This window comes from Nematolebias whitei, chromosome 8 (assembly GCF_014905685.2).
Source record: "Nematolebias whitei isolate Nwh7 chromosome 8, NemWhi1, whole genome shotgun sequence".
In the NCBI taxonomy this organism is placed as follows: Eukaryota; Metazoa; Chordata; class Actinopteri; order Cyprinodontiformes; family Rivulidae; genus Nematolebias; species Nematolebias whitei.
The window spans coordinates 15,146,389-15,166,473 of NC_056505.1; the positions used below are offsets into that span (position 1 = coordinate 15,146,389).

At 40.3% G+C, this 20,085-nt stretch overlaps 2 protein-coding genes across 2 annotated transcripts; one reads left to right on the forward strand and one right to left on the reverse strand.

Annotated features, from left to right (window-relative positions):
• Positions 1–5,361: 5,361 nt before the first annotated feature.
• rnf180a (ring finger protein 180a) lies at positions 5,362–14,852 on the reverse strand. The gene is made up of 4 exons (XM_037680054.1): positions 13,718–14,852; positions 8,150–8,390; positions 7,233–7,358; positions 5,362–5,567 (listed from the first exon to the last, which is right to left on the reverse strand). Exons 1-4 carry the CDS (start codon positions 14,675–14,677, stop codon positions 5,362–5,364), a joined length of 1,533 nt encoding a protein of 510 aa, XP_037535982.1. The 5' UTR covers positions 14,678–14,852.
• A 1,819-nt stretch (positions 14,853–16,671) lies between these two features.
• Positions 16,672–18,177, forward strand: htr1aa (5-hydroxytryptamine (serotonin) receptor 1A a). The gene has a single exon (XM_037680340.1). The coding sequence runs from the start codon at positions 16,672–16,674 to the stop codon at positions 17,950–17,952; it is 1,281 nt and encodes a 426-aa protein (XP_037536268.1). The 3' UTR covers positions 17,953–18,177.
• The last annotated feature ends 1,908 nt before the right edge of the window (positions 18,178–20,085 follow it).

Genomic DNA, 20,085 nt, shown 5'->3' on the forward strand with positions numbered 1-20,085 from the left:
TCCATCCATCCATCCATCCATCCATCCATCCATCCATCCATTATCTTCTGCTGGTTCCGGTCAGGTTGTGGGGGCAGCAGCTTGAGCAAGAAAGCCCAGACATCTCTTTCCACGGCCACCTCTTCCAGCTCTTCTCAGAGGAATCCAAGGTGTTCCCAGGACAACCAAGAGATGTAGTCTCTCCAGTGTGTCCTGGGTCTTCCCTGGGGTCTCCTCCTCAACTGGCTCCTCTCAATGTGCACTAGACACTGATGCCATTTTTGACAAATTTACTAAAATCTCTTAAGAACCAATAAGAACCAAACATGTCCCAATATAAAAACACTTTTTTTTTTCACACAAAAGCTACAATTTGAAATTACAGCTTTTCTAGACAGGAATGATATTTTTCAGTAATCACAATATGTTACAGCTAATTTGCCTTTTAAACATTTTTGTATTTTTTCTGACCTGTCTGATTTTGAGGCTGGTAAATACTTTACAGTTTGTGGAGACACTCTCTTGTGAAGTCTTTTTAACATCTCAAGTTGCCAGAAAGAGTTTTTCATTTGGTTTTCCCCCTCCCATTAACCCTCTCACCATCCACCACTGACCTTCTTCATGTAAGATGTACAGGCCTTATTTTGTCTCCATGCCGAGCTCATAAACACATTGTTTTTATGTAATAAGCCAAACAGCTGTTTTTGTCATGGGTAATGTTTCTGCTTTGAAAGGTTTGTTTTGTTTTTGCAGTCTATCACTGGCCTGCTTTGCTTGTGTTGAGAGCTCTTTTGCCAGAATGTTACTGCTTCCAAACACCCACGCCTGTCTATGAGTAAAAGCCTTTTAGTTGATTATCCAATTAGATATGAGCACCTAAAAAAAGCTTCTACGTTTAAAAAAAAAAAAGGTTTTAATTCCCAAATCTCTCTTTCTAATTGGGTTTAAACACTCAAATTGAAGTTTTCAAGCAGCACTTTAAACACTTTTAAGTTCAAGCACTTTTAAGTTCATTATAATCACTTCAAAATAATGCTCAGCGTGCATTTAGCAAATATTGCTATCCAGGAGATGCCAGATAAATTGGCAAAACAGTAGCTAGAGGCTAAATTTAGCAAAACAGTAGCTTAAACATAAAAATAATACAACTGTAGCTGCAAAATTTAATTCAACAGTAAGTTAACAGTAAAGTTAATAAAAATTTTAACAATGCATAATATATATATATTATATATTTAATACAATTTAAATTATAACAAAAACATTCAAATGAGTAAAACTGTAGATAAGAGCTAAAATGAGCAATATTGTGACTTTAAACAGAAACTGACACAACAGTAGCTAAAAGCTGAGGGTGGCTGTAGATGAACAGATGCAGAGATATATTCATCAATTAAAACGGATTCCTCATTTTTCTGGACTGAATAAAACGTGCATTGAATTTAATGAAATGCAAACGTGAGACGTCATTTATCTTTGACCCATCAAAACGAATGCGGTCATATATTTACAGAATCAAAGTTTAACATCAAACATTTACATTAATTTGGCAAAATATGAAAATCACAACATAATCCATCAATCAGGAAAACCATACGGCCATGATTTTCCGTTGCTTCACCACAGACATTTATGAAAACTGTACAATTATGATCAATTATCCACACGGCGGTGGATGAGCACTTTACACAGACATTTCTAAAATATCTGGAAGGATTTCTACTTTAGAGAAGAATTTAAAGATGGAAAGATGGGAGTTTAAAGGGAGTAAAAGATGGTATGTGAGGGGAAGTGTTCACCAGAACCGACACTCTCCATCAGAACCCAGCCTTCCTCGGTACGCTTAGTAGGGAACTTGACTCATTACCTTTCTGAAGATTAATCAGCAGATATGAGGTCCAGTTAACGCTACCTGTCCAGCATCTCCATAGGATGGCTGAACTCGTCCGAAGTAGTGACGAGATTCCGTCCGACACCAGCTCACATCAGCGATAGCAATAATCCAACTCGGAGGAGCCTTATCATGCTGGACTTCTGTTCTCCCAAACAACTTCTCAGCGCAGAACCGAACTGCTCAGAAGCTTCACCGAACCGAACTTCTCCGCACAGAACTGAACTGTTCAGACTCAGAACTCATCTCCACTCAACTCTACTCAACTCTGAGAGAACTAGGAAGTACCGGCATTTTTAAGAGCTCTTTTCCCGGTTCATTTGATCGTCCCGGATTGGTCCAAAACAACCAGACAGGGGTGTGTTTTGTGATGTAAGAGGGTTACTAAAAGTCAGAAAACAGCAAGAATGTTATTGAACAGATTAAACTGTTCTCACAGACAGAGAGTGTTTTGTTTTGGCGAGTTTTAGAAACAGGTGCCAAAACCCCCCTGTTGACGTCTGAGAGGATGTAAAAACAAGGCAGTTGTTCCAACACATGTCTGCTTCGACTCCTGACCTCGGAAAATGCACACTTGCTCATTCAAAGACAGAAATCAGAAAATGCATAATTACTCTGTAACAGCTTTAACATGAATTCTAACTTTGCATGAGAATTAAAAATCATTACACTGTTTCACAGTTAATAAAATTGATTAGTTCACTGCAACATCTAAAATGGTTTGAACTAAGACACTTTGATTATCAACATTTGTAAAATAGTAATGATAATAAAAAGAGAGTGTTCTTCCACTTGATTTTCAAGAAAGAGAGTCTCAGGATGGGTGAACCTGTATTTCTGGATTCAAATCAATGAAATGACAGTTCCTGTCCCACAAGGTTCTTAAGGTCAAGGGTTTTGACCTTAGGCTTAGTCTTGACATCAGGTTAAGTTCACTACATGGCAAACCACAAGTTAAATATATAATTGATCAAATCATGCCCAAAAGAAAAAAAAAATAGCAAAGTCAGTGCTCAAAGCTATAATTAGTAAAATATAGCCTCAAGCAAAAATGAGCAAAACAGCAACAAAAACTAAAATAGCGTATAGTAAAACATGAGCTCAAAGCTAATGTGACAAAACCATAATTAAAAGCTAAAATCAACAAGGCAGTAAAAAGCTGAAAGGAGCAGAAGAAGAACAAATGCAAACATTTTAAATCGAGAGAGAGAGCAATGCTTTTAAAGATATCTTAATTAATTTATTTAAAAAAGTTCTCATAAATGAAGATAAACAATTCAAAAAGTAAGAAAATTGAAGAAAAAAATCTGAAAATCATAGTACACCATTTTTGATCGAGATAAATGCTTTAAGGGTAAAAAAAAATACTGTGCAGTTTATGCAGAAGTAGTTTAATTGCAGAAAGGTAATGAATCAACTAAAACCATGAAGACAAACAAACAAACAAACAAACAAACAAACAAACAAACAAACAAACAAGAACATGTTTTCCATTTGGTCAAAGAATCAAATATGAAACCTGACTGAATGACTACAGCGTCTAACGACCAAGATCTTTTAACTGCTCTGCTTAACTGAGGATTAAACATTTGTTCATTATCTGTTTGTTACTTTTTAAAACTTCTAACAGAATGCTTTTAACTTTGAAAAACTTTCCTCATTTAGGAGTTCATGCTGGCCACAGGTAAAGTTTGATCTTGATTATTTGTAAGAATATAATGTTTATATGTTAGTCGGGTGTACATCTTTAATGATGTCATCATTTCCATGTTGTGTCTGACATCTAGATAAGTAAATACAAAAAAAAAGAGGAAAACCTGAATCCAAAGTACACACACACACGCGTACACAATGGTTCTACCATTTTCTCCCACATGTCACGTTTTCTTCTTTTGGCCTTTATCGGCTAAATGCCAAAACATAAACTTTAACCTCCACGTAAATTTTATTTCTTTATTAAAATAAACTGATTTCTTTTGTTTGACTTGTTTTTTTGTGTGGGCTCAAAATCAAATGTGTGACCCCCGCATCCCCCCCACCCCACCCCCACCCACACACACACACACAATAAACACAAAAGAAAACATTGCCTCTGGCTTTAGATGAGAACATAAATGTACAAGTGATCAATAAATGAGCCACTTTGTTTTTTTTATTATTCACCTCAAAGGAAAAAAAGGCTTCTTGTACATTTTCACCCTGGCTCTGATAATGTGTCCGAGTCAGATGTTGGTGTTTAGAGACCTTTTTTTTATTCCAATCACAAAATAAAAAAATAAAGAACAAATCTGGAGTCAGTTCCAGAGAATAGTAGTGGTCCACTTCAAGTCACATTAACATTTAAATCATCCTAACACAGAAGACTTTTAGAAAGCATAAACATTTGAACAATATAACCAAAGAAACATCTATTTTATTTATTTATCAGTGAAAACACTTTGTATTTTGACCTATAAGGGCAAAAAATGCTGCTGTGTTTATAATTAATAAATAATTTAAAATGACAATTTATTTATAAGATCGTAAGCTACGCCAGCTCAAGTCAATTCTAAAAATGGTTTATTTCAGTATACCTGCATGTATTTGTCTCTGTGTCAGGTTTGTTAAATATAAAAGGAAGTTCTATAACTAATCGTTAATTATTATTCAGTGGAAACATAAAAACACAATGACACTTTTGATTTAAAAAAAAGACAAATTTATGAAACATTTAGTAAGATTTTCAGTTTTGTGGATGCTCATATTAAAAACTTGTGAAAAAAAGTAGAAAAAGGTGTCAGACATTAGTTTGCAGACATCTGTTCAAAAAGGTTTAACCTGTGCTAAACTTAAAGTTTTATGGCTTTGGTGGAAAAAAAACATTTGATTTGATAAAATATAGTAAATATTAAAATGTTGTAATTTTTGGGAATCTAAAAACAACCACTCTATTAACAAAATGTATTTTTTTGTAAATAGTACAACATACAGGAAGTGTTGCAACTTTCAAATGATTTTTGTGTTGTGTTTGTTTGTAAAATTAGATATATTATTGTTAAACAAATGCGTTGATATATCAGTTGTTAATTTGTGTCAGTAATTCTTTGTGTTTTAGGGCTGAGATGAGATTGTGATTTGAGAAGAGCAGTGTCAGTAAAATAAGTGTTCTTTTTAATTCCTCACACTACAAGACAAAGACTTGTTGTCCAATTGGCATCATGTTTGTGTGGACCACAGGGAGTCAGAAAACAGAGATGTAAATATCTACCTCCATCATTTCCTCTTTTTAATTACTTAATAATGAGCGATAACAAGCTGGCGCACAGTTGTTTTCCCTCCACTACACCCTCCCACCTGCTTTAAATTCACTCTCTGGCTTCTCATTAAACCCTACAGCTCAGGTTTCAGCTTTTCCATCAGCCGTCTGATTTAATTTTAAACCCCAACTTCATCCTCATCAGGCTTCTACCGTTTCCTGTTTCTGTCTTGTACCGTGAAAGCTGCCAGGCCCGTCAAAAGGACGGGAAGAATACATAGCAAAGAAAGCAGAATATGAAGAAACCAATGAGCCAGTTGATGGAGTAGATGTAAATGATGACCATGTCCATGTCAAAACGCCAGCCTCTGGGGTCATCCTCCAAGTCCAAGTCATCGAGGACGAAGCCTCCTGCATGGGGGAACTGACGTCTCCCGCCTGGGCTGGGCTGCCTCTGGAAACCTGGTTTGAAAACCAAACGAGTCATCTCATCTGCCAAGTGTTTTTTTTTTTTTATTACACATTTTTAAATCTGACTTTAAAACATCTCAGGATTCTGCATGTCAGGATTTCATGTAATTTAAAGTGAATTTCAATCAGAAATTTAGGCTATGAGATAAACTTACAGACTATTTCTGATTCATTTTATATATATATATATATATATATATATATATATATATATAACACTATTTATTTGAATTTACGTTAATAAAATGCCCCGTGATAGACTTTTAACCATCCAGGGTAGAGGTGGGCAACATTGTTTTCCAAAGGGCCATATCAAGACATTTAAAGCAATTAAAGGGCAACATGGAGAATTGGATTTGTTTTATTTTTTTGACAGATAATCTATAAGACATTTTTCAGATTTTTTCTTGTTGTAGCATAATTAGCATGCTTTATAAAACAAGTCCTTCCATATGTTTTAGAAATATAAGACATATTCTGTAAACTGACTCTTATGACACTATATTATACATGTTAGCTTAACATGCTAGCAGAAATACGCAAAACAAACGTATGCATTTAAGTTTCAAAGTCTTTAAGGTTCAGTCTGGAAATATGACTTAAAAATGTTTTTAAGAAGTGTTTTGTAAGATATTTAATTTAAATTTCCATAAGCCTTGATGATAAATTGCTGTTTTTTATCTATCTGTTTTTAAAAATGTTTTTTTCCTTTGAACTAAGGATATAGAGAATCTAACGGAGATTGTCCAAGGACCTTAATTTGCCCATGTCTGGTCCAGGGTGTACTCTGCCTCTCGCACAGTGACTGCTGGTCATGGGAACCTGAGACCCCAGGGAGTTGAAAAGGAAAAGTCAGGTAAAGATAATGGATGGATGGATGGATGGATGGATGAATGGATGGATGGATGAATGGATGGATGGATAATGAATATGAAAATGTACCTGTCTTAAAAATACTATAATTTTTTACATTTAAATGAATTCTGTACTTCTTTAAGATAAAATAAGCTCATTTTCAGTCTTTAAATTGGAATTGGAGTCTCATAAAAAAAGATCCTGCTCACTCTCGATGAAGGCAGACGCTTTTATACCTCTCCTGTCCTCATGTTTCCTGTGCTGAGTTGTTTTTTTTGTTGTTGCAACTTTCACACTGTGTCCCATCTAGGACACAGTGTGAGATATACTTTTTTTATATACCTTCCCTCGTGTTTCTCTTTTCCTTATCTAAACGAAAAGGGCGGCGCCTCCCATGAGGCCACGACCTCAGACACCTCCGTCTCTCCATGTCTGTTTGTTTATGTTTCTCGGATGGGCTGTACAGAAATGTAATTTTGTTATGCTTCGGTGCAATGACAATAAAGCTGATTCTGAAAAGTTGAACAAACCAGCATGTCCATTTCTGCATTGATGCCAAAACCCTGGTTTTGTTAAGAATTGCTTAGGTAAAAACAATTTATTCTACACTTACAGGGACACAGAGGCATTTGGTAAATTAAAGATAAAATATTACAAAGCGTAAATGCTTTTTGTTACTATTTACAAATGTTTTGATGTAGTTTTTTGTCACTTCACACAAGATTCCCCAGAACTATAATCAAATCTTTCACTGTGCAGCTTCATGAGCTGCTGGCATTTTGCAGCTAATTAAAAACTTGCCTCCAAAGATACGAAAGAGTTTTCTGCAGCTTGGAAGAGGCCACTTTGCACAAGGTGCTCTCTGAAAGTTCTGTTTCCGAGAAAGGTATTCCTTTGGGAAGAACGTCTTTGCTGTTTGATTCAGCTCTAGAATGAAAACAAAGAAATAACAATACAGTCAAAATCCCAACATCTTACGAACAAAGAGAATGTTCGACTCTTATGTTCAAAACCTACATATTGTGCTTCATTAGACTCCCTGATGCTCGTCTGGATGTGGTTCAGGGTCACCTTGGTTTTGGTAATGAACAAAATGATCATATCGAGTCGTGCAATCATTAACAAGAGCCCTTTCTGCAGTTCTCATAACCATCCATCCCTGCAGCGTGCACTGTGTATCCAGAAATAGGCCACTGTGACTCATGAAAGCCTATTACTTATTCATATTTTTGTCTAAATCAGATTTTCTGTACATAGTCAGTGTATTATAGGCTTGTGATTACACAAAAAGCAAGAAACAAAATATGATTGAGTTTGTTTCTAATAAATGCTGTGTAAATGCTAACATGTCATGCTCATTTTTCACAGGTGCAAACAAAACAACAGACACCTGTTTTTGACTCCATCACTGTAGATTTTCTACAAAAAAAGGAACTCGCGTCTTGCTTCCGTTGAAGTGCACTAAATAAAAGTGTTCAGAAAGTGTTTGATTCTGTCTTTTTGGCCTCCGTGACTCATCTGGTGTGAGCCGAGCTAAAGGTCTGCCCTGCTCCGTTACAGGACGTCTGCAGCTGGGCCCTGCAGCTCACACACGGCTGCTTGTTTAGTCTAAACAAACGTGATCTCATATATTTACCTTGTCATGTGCATACTTTAGTCTTTTGTAACTATTGTTGCTATCATAGTACTATTATGTTGATGTTTTTGACTTGTCTCACCCTTTTGGAAGAAAACATGTGTGATGATGGTTCTGCAGAGGGGGCAGGGGGTATTAGTCGGGCTGTTCTTCGCTAGTGTCCTCAGACAGGGTTCACAGAAGACGTGGTTGCAAGGATGACACATGTACGGACTGAAGTACACATCCAAACACACAGCGCAGATGAAACCTTCTCTATCCCCCGGGCTCTGGGCCTCCTCATCCTCACTACTGCTGCTGCTGCTTGGGTTTCCTGTTGAACTCTAAGGGTGAAGACAAAAAGGCAGAAGCTTTTAAAGAATACCGTAGCTTATAGACAACTACGTCATTGTCGCAGCTCATGTGAACCAACCATATTTTTTATGTGTAACAGAGGCCTGATGTTGTTGCAAAAACATTTTAGTAATCAAATATTTATAAGTGTAGCGTTTGCAAACTTAATCCCTGAGACATTTTCTTCCTCCAAATACATGAAACTGTAGCTATGTCATGAGACAACTAGCGATTTGACCCCTCACAAACAGTACACGATGTCAAAATGGATGTTCTCACAACAAGCTCTCACTGTACAGCAGCCGTTTATAAATACATATTGTGCTCATCTTGTGTTTGTCTCTTTGCCTTCGTTTTTGATGAGTGCTAACCTTATTAATGCCCAGATAAATAGCATAATAATATGTGTGAGCACATGAGGGCGTCAGGTGTGGGTTCATGGGTGTGAAATGTCTGTTTCTCACATCTTACGGTGGTTAGAGAAAAAAAGCTGATCTTGGTTTTTCTAGCTTGGATTATGAGGAAGGGAAAAGTGGTCTACCTCAAGATAAACTATTCAAATCTTCACTCAAATTTTCATGAACCACACCATGCACATGCACATGAGCTGTATATTGAGAACTTTGTAAGAAGCCCCCTCCGCCTCCATCTCCCAAACCTCAATAAAAATCTATATTGTAGTCAAGAGTCAAACTGCTGAACTTCTCAAACTCCTCTCTTATTCCTAACGGTCTGCTTGTTCTCTTTTCCGACAGTTTCTGCTCCTCAATCCACACTGAGCTTAACATTTCTAAATCCAACATATACTTCATGTGAGGAGGATGCTCTGGAGCTTCTCATGTCCCCCATCTCCTCCACAGAGATGCCTCTGCAGACCAATGGATGGGGGGTGCTTGTGTCTGGAGCTGGAGCCTTGGGGCGTTTTCAGGGTAATTAACACGTTCTTACCCAGGGGGAGCTCCAGGGACTTCCTCTCAGCACCGGTCCTGCTGCCTTTCAAGGTGTGTCATTAACACAGAGAGGGGAGTACTCTGGGCACAGAGCTCTTAAGTAATCATGGACACTGAGGTGCTCCCCTGGCAACGTGCACTGTAACAAGACAGCTTTGTCCTGGTTACTGTGGGTTCATAAATACAGCAGTCACATATTTTACCACAAGGTTAATGTACACAAAGAAGTCAAACTGTAGATTAATCTTCCTATTACACAGCAATTTAGCATACAAATATGAACTTTATTTATAAAGCTACATGGAAATAGTAGTACAGTAGTCCCTCGTTTTTCACGGGGGATCTGTACCCCAAAGCCCCGCGATAAGTAAAAAAACCCCACTAAGAATAGTAGTACAAGTAGTACAACGCTCTAAAAGAGCACAGAATGTCATGATGCTCCCTGCCTCCTCTGCTCTTTACCATCTGCAACCGTTCTCGGCCACGCCCACTTCTCAGCTCTGCACGGAGAACAGCTGATCAGCTGCAGGAGGAAGCTTATCTTGCAGTGTGGGCTGCACAAATGTGCAGCAGGTGCTAGGTAATTTCAAATAAAACCGTGATTGAGTCCACAAAAAACGGACCACGAAGTAACAAGGGACTACTGTACTGCTGAATTTTGAATTATATTTGAGTCTGATGAGTTTTATTTTGGAGCAAGGTCAGCTACAGTCGTGTCTGTGTTTAAAACCAAACTTGAACTTTTCTTATTCTCCCAGACAGTTAGTTCATTGCAGTCTGTGCTCATAATTTCTAATGCATTTTTCTACACTTGACACTTTCACACTGTCCAGATGACCTGACTGAAAATTGTTGGATTGTATACCTGGATTATTGAGCATGGACTTTTTTGGTTTTGAACCAGTTTGACGTGACTGTCGACGAGGAAGAGGGCCAGCTCCAGAGGAGGGGGCATGCCAAAGACACCATCTTAGTATCAATATAACTGGTTTGCTCCACTTTGGAGTAAGCTGTTTGGGGGAAGAATCAGTTTTGTGCTGTGTGTTTCCTTGACTGATGAAGTCTTCTGGATGAAAGGTGAAACATTTCAGCAAAAAAGAAAAAGAAAAAAGAAAGAAACTGTCCAGATGACCTGACTGAAAAATGTTGGATTGCATACCTGGATTATTGAGCATGGGCTTTGTTACTTGCCAATGTAATTTATTGCAACAACAGGTCTTTAAATGGAAAAGGGTCAAAAGGTTTCACCACAGCATCAACCAAAAACACAAGTGCAAGAGATAGAAAATATATTTGAAAAAGGCAAAAGTGATTTCTTAGAATCAAACTATAAACACCACCAGAAGTTTTTATTTTTATTTTTTTAATCTAAAATGTAAAGTAGAAATTTATGAAGAATCAGCTCTAGGTCATCATGAAGTCTGTTGCTGACTACCCAGTGGCAGCTTTGCTGTGGTTAAAGTTTAATAATAACTGCATTTGTATAGATATACAACCAGATAACCTCCTTTGTATGAATTATGTACATGAGCAAACTGACTCATTCAGATTCACCTGAATAAATTCAAGTTAAAAACCAAAACCAATATTTACATGTATTAATTATTACTTTTTTATTGTTTGTTTTGTTTGTAGCTGACAAGATTGTCCGTCCGTCTGTCCATCCATCCATCCATCCATCCATCCATCCATCCATCCATCCATCCATCCATCCATCCATCCATCCATCCATCCATCCATCCATCCATCCATCCATCCATCCATCCATCCATCCATCCATCATCTTCCACTAGTTCCAAAGTTGGGTCTCAGGGGCAGCAGCTTGAGCAGGGAGGACCAGACATCTCTTTCCACAGCCACTTCTTCCAGCTCTTCTGGGAGGACTCCAAGGTGTTCCCAGGCCAACCAAGAGACATAGTCTCTCCAGAGTGGCCAGAGACTTCCCCGTGGTCTCCTCCCAGTCGGACATGCCCGAAGCACCTCCCTAGGAAGGCGCCCAGGGAGCATCCTTATCAGATGCCTGAACCACCTCAACAGACTCCTCTCGATGTAGAGGAGCAGCGGTTCTACTCCGAGTCACTCTCGAATAACTGAGCTTCTCACCCTATCTCTAAGTGTGAGTCCAACTACCCTGCAGAGGAAACTCATTTCAACTGCCTGTATCTGCGATCTTGTTCTTTTGGTCACTACCCAGAGGTCGTGACCATAGGTGAGGATAGGAATGTAAACCGACCAGTAAACAGAGAGCTTTGCTTTACAGCTCAGCTCCCTCTTCACCACAACAGACCGGCACAGAGTCCGCAATACTGCAGATGTTGCAACAATCCGTCTGTCAATCTCACGCTCCATTCTTCCCTCACTCATGAACAAAACTCCAATATACTTGAACTCCTCCACTTGAGGCAGAACCTCACCCTCAACCTGAAGAGATCAATCCACCCTTTTCTGACTGAGGACCATGGCCTCAGATTTGGAGGTGCTGATTCTCATCCCAGCCGCTTCACATTCAGCTGTGAACCACTCCAGTGAGAGCTGAAGATCACAGCACAATGACGCCAACAGGAGCACATCATCTGCAAAGAGCAGAGATGAAATCCTGCAGCCACCGAACCAGAATCCCTCCGCCAGCTGGCGGCACCGAGAAATTCTGTCCATAAAAGTTATGAACAGAATTGTTGACAACGGACAGCGCTGGTGGAGTCCAACTCTCACCTCGAAGAGGTCTGACTTACTACCGACAATGCAACCAAACTCTTGCACTGCTTGTACAGGGACTGAACAGTCCGCAACAATGGGTCCCCAATCCAACGTGGAGCACCCCCCCAGTGTACCTCGAGGAACACGGTTAAACATCTTCTCCAAGTCCACAAAACACATGTAGACTGGATGGGCAAACTTCCATGATCCCCCGAGGACTCTAGTGAAAGTAAAGAGCTGGTCCAGTGTTCCACGGCCAGGACAGAACATGTGTCGTTCCTCCTGGATCTGAGGTTCAACCAACGATCAGACTCGCTTCTCCAGTACCCCTGAATAGACCTTACCAGGGAGACTAAGGAGAGTGATGCCCCCTGAAGTTGGAGCACACCCTCCAGCCCCCCTTTTTGAAGAGGGGAACCACCACTTCATTCTGCCAATCCAGTGGCACTGCCCCCAATGTCCATGTGATGTTGCAAAGGCGTGAGAAGATCAGTCCAAGTAAAAACTGTGTGTGCAAAACACCTGGGTGAAACTAAATCATAGAGCTGGAAAACAGAGAAGAGTATCTTGCCTGGCTCTATGTTTATGCTCTAACCAAAACCTCAATTATCATTTATTTTTTTTATTTACCCTTTATTTACACAGGTAGTCTCATTGAGCCACGAGAACTTATTTTCAAGAGAGACCATATTTCTTATTTGCATTTTTTATGCTAGATAAATACACAACAAAAATAGGAGACAATTATGTTAGCTGGAGCATCATCAAGAGTATTAAACATATACACCACATAAGAACACTGGCACAGAAACTTCAGAAATATATAAAACAGGAATAGCTTGACTGAAACCAAAATATCACCAGACGCCTTCAAATCAAGACGATGACATCATGAAAGTTTCAAATCAAGTAAGTCTCCTCAGCTTTCAGTAACCCTGCAGTCAGAATAATTTTAGTATGCCAACATGACTGCAGCTCAGCAGCGACCAATCAGAACTGAAACAGCTCTTTTGTCTGGTCGCCTGTGAAGGGCCCTCTGCCCGAGCCTCATCATGCAGCTAATTCAGATGTAACCCCACTTTAAACCACACACACAATGGCTATTGAAATGAGCTAGGTGCTGATATGGCTGTCAAGTGTTAGGGGTCTGGATGAAATGAACTCACACACACACACACACACACACACACACACACTGCCACAAAAAGCACTATAAATAAATACAAGAAACTGAATGCAAAAATATAATAGTGCTTATTTTGTTCTGTCACAAAAGCACACACAGTTTTTACTTTGGTTTAGGCGTTCATTTCTCATAAATAGACTTTCGACTGGCTCAGTAAGGTAATTTAAAGCTGCAGAATCTGGATTAAAATCTCAGCATATCTCTTTGGGCTTTGTTGTGTCAACCTAAAAAATATATTTTTAATTTTCATGTAATAAAGTTGTCAAGACTCCCATTTGTTTATCATCGTAATGATTCCTGCCAACTGATACAGAGGAGGCTTCAAAGTGTTTTCCATGTTTTAATGTTTCAGATTGAATAATTTATGACATTTTTGCACAATATAAATATAAAGTTAGTTGAGAAAATTGATTATTGAATTTTTTGATACATGTGACACAGAGGCACTGGGGAAACTAAGAAGTAGAACCACAGCATACTTCACCTGTCTGCTTGTCTGCTGCTGACTTTGTCTCCATCTCTCTCTTCTCCTCTGCCTCCGTCTGAGACTTTTAATCCTGTTTCTCTCTCTTCTCATCACCCTCCTCTCTTCAGTGTGGACATAAGGCAGAGCTTCTGGTGAGGTCAAGGACTGACCCATCACCTCTACCACCCCCCTGCCTTCTTCCTCATCACCTTCTGCATTGTCCTCCTCATCATCTTCTTCATCTTCTGATTCTGACTGGGTGACAGCAGAGGCTTGTGTCTGACTCAAGTTGTTTTGCGACGTTTGTTCAGATGCTGCTCCCGTCCTGACCTCTGCCCAGAAAGGATCTGGATTCCTGTATGAGTTCAATGAATGGTGGTTTGGGTCTCCTGTCACTGGCCTTGATGAAAACCTCTGTGATGGCAGAGCTGGCCGAGGGGGTTGGGAGTTTAAATTGGATGTTACAGTCTGGATGAAGCTAAAGCCCTTGGGTCTAGGACACACGTTTGGCCTCTGAGAGTTGTTTGACATTTCTTCAACTTCTAAAATGCTGGTTTTATGGATGTCAGAAATAAACAAAACTCCACTCCCACTTCCTTGCGTCCCTTGGGCTCCATCTTCCTGTGACTCAACTGTTTCCATCTTCCTTTGTTTTACTATTTCCCGGCTTCCAAGATGTTCAGCTTTGGGCGTCTCTTCATCTCTTTCTCGGTTCCCTTCTCTCCACCTGTCTCTGTTGTCCTCCATGCAGGTCTTTCTTAGTGCTTTTCTTCCGAGCAGGGCAGGTCTCACCAGCTGCGCCACGTTGCTGGACCTTCCCCCTCCTGCCAGATCTACACTCCTCAGCCGAGGTCTCGCCGCCTTCATGCTCAGGGGATTAGTTTCATTGCTCCTGTTTTCTTCAGCACCATCCTCATTCCCACTATCTTCAGTTCTACTTGAGTCACTTACAAGAGATGCTCCCACATGGGAGCTCATGATGGTGGTTATCAAGCCTCTTTCTTGCCAGCAGAACTCATTTGTTGCAACTCTTACTAGCTAAACTGGTCTCACCCCTCCTAACCATTCCACAATATTCTTTCAGAATCCCACTTCTTCTGGATGTGTAAATTCAAATTTTTTTTTTTAAAGAATTGGATAGAGTGTTCCAGTTCATGGGAGATGAGAAGAGCAGCTCTTTGGCTGGGCCTGTCCTGCCCCTCTGACCCCCCTGGGGTCTTCTACTCTGTTAACAAAGACAAAGTCCCCCATGATGAGCCCCATTACAATAGGTACTGGGTTCACGTGGTCTCACCTTTGTCCAGTGATAGAAAACTCACCCCTGAACTCACAAAAATGAGATGAAAAAGCCAGAAACACCCCCACCCACCATGTCCTAAACAACTGAGTCAGCTTTTCTTCTCAATAGTTTATAAGCTGAGAAAAATAGATTAATGTAATAGTCCTGAAACATAGAATTTATTAGCTATAATAAACATGTGGGATTTAGATTTAAAGTATTTTAGTTTAGAGTTGGGTTATAAATATATATACAGGTATATATATTTTTTTCTGGCACATTGTTGTCAATTTGTGTGCTTATATGTTAAGAAAATTGCATACTTAATCTCTTCAGTGCTGTTTTTTCCTCCAGTGGAATATAGTAAATTTATTATTCAAAGTTAAAATAAAATAAACAAAATGTTCAATAGTTTACAATATTTCTATTCACGAGGTTTGTCCTCATCGCTCAGTCAACCTTATCTTCACCTGAACTAAAACCAGAAAGTATCCTGATGCATGCTCAATAATCCAGGAAGAAAAATCTAAAAAAGTTTAATCTGGTCCTCTGGACATTCAAAAAAGAAAAACCCAAAACAAAACAAAAAAAATTGTAGAAACGTTTCGTCTTTCATCCGAAAGACTTCCTCAGTCTGAGGTGCTGTATAAGACTGAGCTGAATACAGCACTTCAGACTGAGAAAGTCTTTCGGATGAAAGACGAAACGTTTCTACAATTTCTTTGTTTTGTTTTGGGTTTTTTTGAATGTCCAGAGGACCAGAATCAATTTTTTTATTTTATTTTATTATTATTATTTATTTATTTTTTTTAGATAAAACCAGAAAGCACGGGGGAACTTCTTTTGGTGCAATATCAGCTGTGGCCAGCAGGTGGCAGCAATAATCCTTTTTGGCCTACTGAGGATCTGTCCCTGGTTCTGAACCTCATCTCTCGCCAGTTATTCAAACTCCTTCATTTTGACTCAAAATACAATTCAGCTCCCGTAAACAGTCTGAAAACTTTCCTATGTTGTAAATTAAACATTTTAAATTTGATCAATTGAAAAGTTAAAACAGAAAAATACAAAAAAAATAAATAAAATAAAAAAAGATCGCTAACTGCCAGGAAACTTCTTCCACATTTAGTTACGTTTTATAACATTACGCATTAATCTTCATGCATATTAAATAATAATAATAATAATAATAATAATAATAATAATAATAATAATAATAATAATAATAATAATAATAATAATAATAATAATAATAAAATGTCCTAAAAGTAAAATAAAGAGGAGCAAAAAGAAAATAGCTTCCTGCCTCTATTGCTGCTTGCTGTGAAATGCGGAGCAACACGGAGCGCACCAGCACAAAACTCTAGGGTGACCCCCCTCCCGGTCTGACGTACCCGAAGCTGTTGGTATAAATGAATTCACGGCATCTCTAAGCTCAGATGACTCGCGGTGCAAATAAACCCACCGGCGTCCACACTCATGGGCTGCCACAAACACACACGTCCACAATCTTTATCGTTCACGCTCACAAACACTGCGTCATGCGTCCTGAGAGCGACAGCTCGAACGCGGCAACTACGATGGACACCTAAGGCGCACGGCAGCGGCCGCAGCAGTCTGAGCGGCTGACTGACTCCTGCTCACTTTGTCCCCCCACACTGCTTCAGGAAAGTTTCACTGAGAGTGTGGCGGCGTTATGGATTTTATAATAAGGAGCAACGACAGCAACGCGACCAGCGGTTACCCTGAAGGGATGGACGTGGTTGCCGACTGGATCGGGGGTAAGAATGTTACGGAGTCTGGGCTTCTGCCAGATCTGGTGCTGGCTTACCAGATCATCACCTCTCTGCTCCTGGGGGCCCTCATCCTCTGCTCCATATTTGGCAACGCGTGCGTCGTGGCAGCCATCGCCCTGGAGAGATCTCTCCAGAATGTCGCCAACTACCTGATCGGATCCCTGGCCGTGACAGACCTGATGGTATCGGTGCTGGTGTTGCCAATGGCGGCCCTTTACCAGGTTTTAAACAAGTGGACTTTGGGGCAGGAGATCTGTGACTTATTCATCTCTTTGGATGTGCTGTGCTGTACATCATCCATCCTGCATCTGTGCGCAATCGCCTTGGACAGGTACTGGGCAATAACTGACCCCATTGACTATGTAAATAAACGGACCCCAAAGCGAGCTGCGCTCCTGATCTCTGCAACTTGGTTCATTGGTTTTTCCATCTCCATCCCGCCTATGTTAGGGTGGAGAAGCGCCGAGGACAGGGCGAACCCGGACGCCTGCATGATCAGCCAGGACCCGGGCTACACGATCTACTCCACGTTTGGAGCGTTTTACATCCCTCTCATCTTGATGCTGGTTCTGTACGGGCGGATATTTCGGGCCGCTCGGTTTCGGATTCGAAAGACGGTGAAGAAAACCGAGACGGCAAAAGTTTCAGACAAGTGCTTGACCATATCACCCGCCATCTTCCACAAGAGAAAGAACGGGGAGAGCGGCGGCAAGGGCTGGACGCGCTGCGACGAGTCCAAAACCGGTTCCCCGTGCGTAAACGGCGCGGTGAAGCACGGAGACGAAGGCGAGTCGCTGGAGATTATAGAAGTTATCAGCAACTCCAAGACGCACCTGCCCCTGCCCAACACTCCGCAGTCGTCCTCGCAGGGCTATGAGAGCTTGAATGAGAGGAACTCGGGGGCAAAGAGGAAGCTCGCGCTGTCTCGGGAGCGCAAAACGGTGAAAACGTTAGGGATCATCATGGGGACGTTTATCGTCTGCTGGCTGCCCTTTTTCATCGTGGCGCTGGTGCTGCCTTTCTGCGCAGACAGCTGCTACATGCCGGACTGGCTGGGCGCTGTTATAAACTGGCTGGGCTACTCCAACTCCCTCCTGAACCCCATCATATACGCCTACTTCAACAAAGACTTCCAAAGTGCTTTCAAGAAGATCATAAAGTGCAAATTCCACAGACCATAAGCGCATAATTCTACACGTGCAGGGCAAAATAATGGACAAAAGGCAGGAAAAAAACAAAAAACAAAACAAAACAGACTTTCATTCAGGGACAGATTCTTTTAGATGTGTGAAAGGATTGTGTTAAAAAATAGTAATAAAACAGAAAAAGGGCAGATATTTTTGTTCCCAATGTACAAGCTCATGTTTCTTCCGTGTTGTGGTAAACATGCGACACATCGTTCTAACGCCACGTCAGACGTGTCCTGTGCTGATTCCATGCATTTTGATCATGAGCCACGTGGGGTTTCCGTCCCACGCCAGCTTTGTAGCACTGAAACAATAAAAGCAATCCCCTTGTCATTAAGAGATCTGGAGTGGGTTTTTGTTCAAGAAAGGAAGATATAGTGAAGGATGTCCTAAAGGTCAGGTCATCAGGAGTGAGTGGAGCACAGCAGGAGAAACGTGATGCTCTGCCAGGCCTCTCTGATGTGCAGCATATGGGGGAATCTCAGTTTATTTTAGCTAATAGGTTTAGATAAAACCCACTTTGAAACCCAATTTAAAGCTGAAAGCAGCATTCATCTTTCTAGTAATGCAACCATCTCCCTCTTTCTCTGCTCGTTCAGATGTCTCTAATAATATTGTTTCAGCTTTGATTTCCAGATGTCTTAAAGAAAAAAAAATCACTGAAAAAAAAGAAATACAAAAAAAAAACTTTTTAGTTGCACTTTGAAGTTTCCACTTAGTCGTTCTGTACAATTAAAAGCGAGACACTATTTTAACAAACACGCACGATTTGAGAAAATGTGCTCCCTTAGATATTAAAACGTCCACCCAACAGAAAATGTAAGAGGGAAGTTCATGACTGCAAAGCTGCGGTAACTCCTGTCATCTGCTACATAAATCCCATACACAAATCCACTTACAGGAGGAGATACAAAGATAGAGGCTGTCAGAGGAAAACAACTTTCAGGAAGAAGCCCCAGTGAGCCCTGCATGCTGCTGAAGATGGGTGGCTATTTGACCTGTTGTCGTGGCAACACATCAAGCTCAAGGCTTAGTGGATCTGTTGGAGTGGCAGGCAGGCTGGGGGCTGAGGACAGGCAGGAATGCGAGACACAGCATGACAATTTAGAGATGACAAATGCTGTGTACAAAGATGTTCTGGTAAAGGTACTGAGTGAGGAACAAGACTTGTTCCATCACAAAACAAAATTCTAAAATGGCAGCTCGTTACGAGTCACTTCATGGAGACAGAACTTTCCTCAGAGATGGTGTTCTGTTGGAGTCTTTGACTTTTTTAATATAAATCCCAAATATAAGAGTGAAGAAGACCTTTAATCAAGAAGCAAGCGGGTAATGTCAAATAATTTTGTTTGTTCTGCAGCAATAAAAGAAAACAAAATAAATGAAAAAAGTGTTGAGGAATTACTCCTCTGCAGCGTAACTGTGGTCACTAAATAAATAAATAAACATGTTTCATCATATGAAGATTAAGAGGAATATTTAAGTTGGAGGTTCAGCTTCATTTAGGCTCAAACAGTTTTCTTTGGCTTGTCAATCCAACATGGCCGCTTCCGTTTATGGTGTCATTTTCTAATTTTTCACTGAGGTTGTTCATAATAATAGGTCAAAGTTTTTTCCTAAAACATTCAAATAGGTATTTAACACAAGATTGCACATCAGGTGCAGTGGCTGGGAGAGTCAGGCTGCAGAAGGACGTTTCTAGATGCAGCTCTCTGTCATCCTGCTCCTTTCAGATATTTGATCTTATGCTCCTTGCTTTGATTTTCATTTACGGTGCAAAGACATGCATGTTATCCTAATAAGTGATCCTCAATGGGCTGCAAGTGTAAGCCTGCATGGCTGTCTGTCTCATTATGTTAGTGTTTTGATAGAGGGGTGACCTGGTGTTTAACTCGTCTCTTGTTCACTCATAGCTGAGTCATTCAGTGGATGGGCTAAAATAAAACAACAATAACAAAAACTGTAAATCTAACCAGAGTTAGTAACGTGAATGTGAGATTCTAGTGCTTTCCCTCCTGCAGCTCCCTGAGCGGCAGGGTGGTGCCATTGAGCAGCAGCTGAGGCCAGTTCCATTAATGAGCTCCAGAGGTAGAAAAGACTGATGAAGTGTTCTTGTCTCTGCTGGAA

Coding starts and splice junctions, on each gene's coding strand:
- rnf180a (XM_037680054.1), bottom strand. CDS start 14,677: ATGAGCTCCCATGTGGGAGCATCTCTTGTAAGTGACTCAAGTAGAACT. Junction 8,391..13,717: donor AGCAGCAGACAAGCAGACAG/GTGAAGTATGCT, acceptor CTTCACCCTTAG/AGTTCAACAGGAAACCCAAG. Junction 7,359..8,149: donor ACATGTTTTCTTCCAAAAGG/GTGAGACAAGTC, acceptor TTTTCATTCTAG/AGCTGAATCAAACAGCAAAG.
- htr1aa (XM_037680340.1), top strand. CDS start 16,672: ATGGATTTTATAATAAGGAGCAACGACAGCAACGCGACCAGCGGTTAC.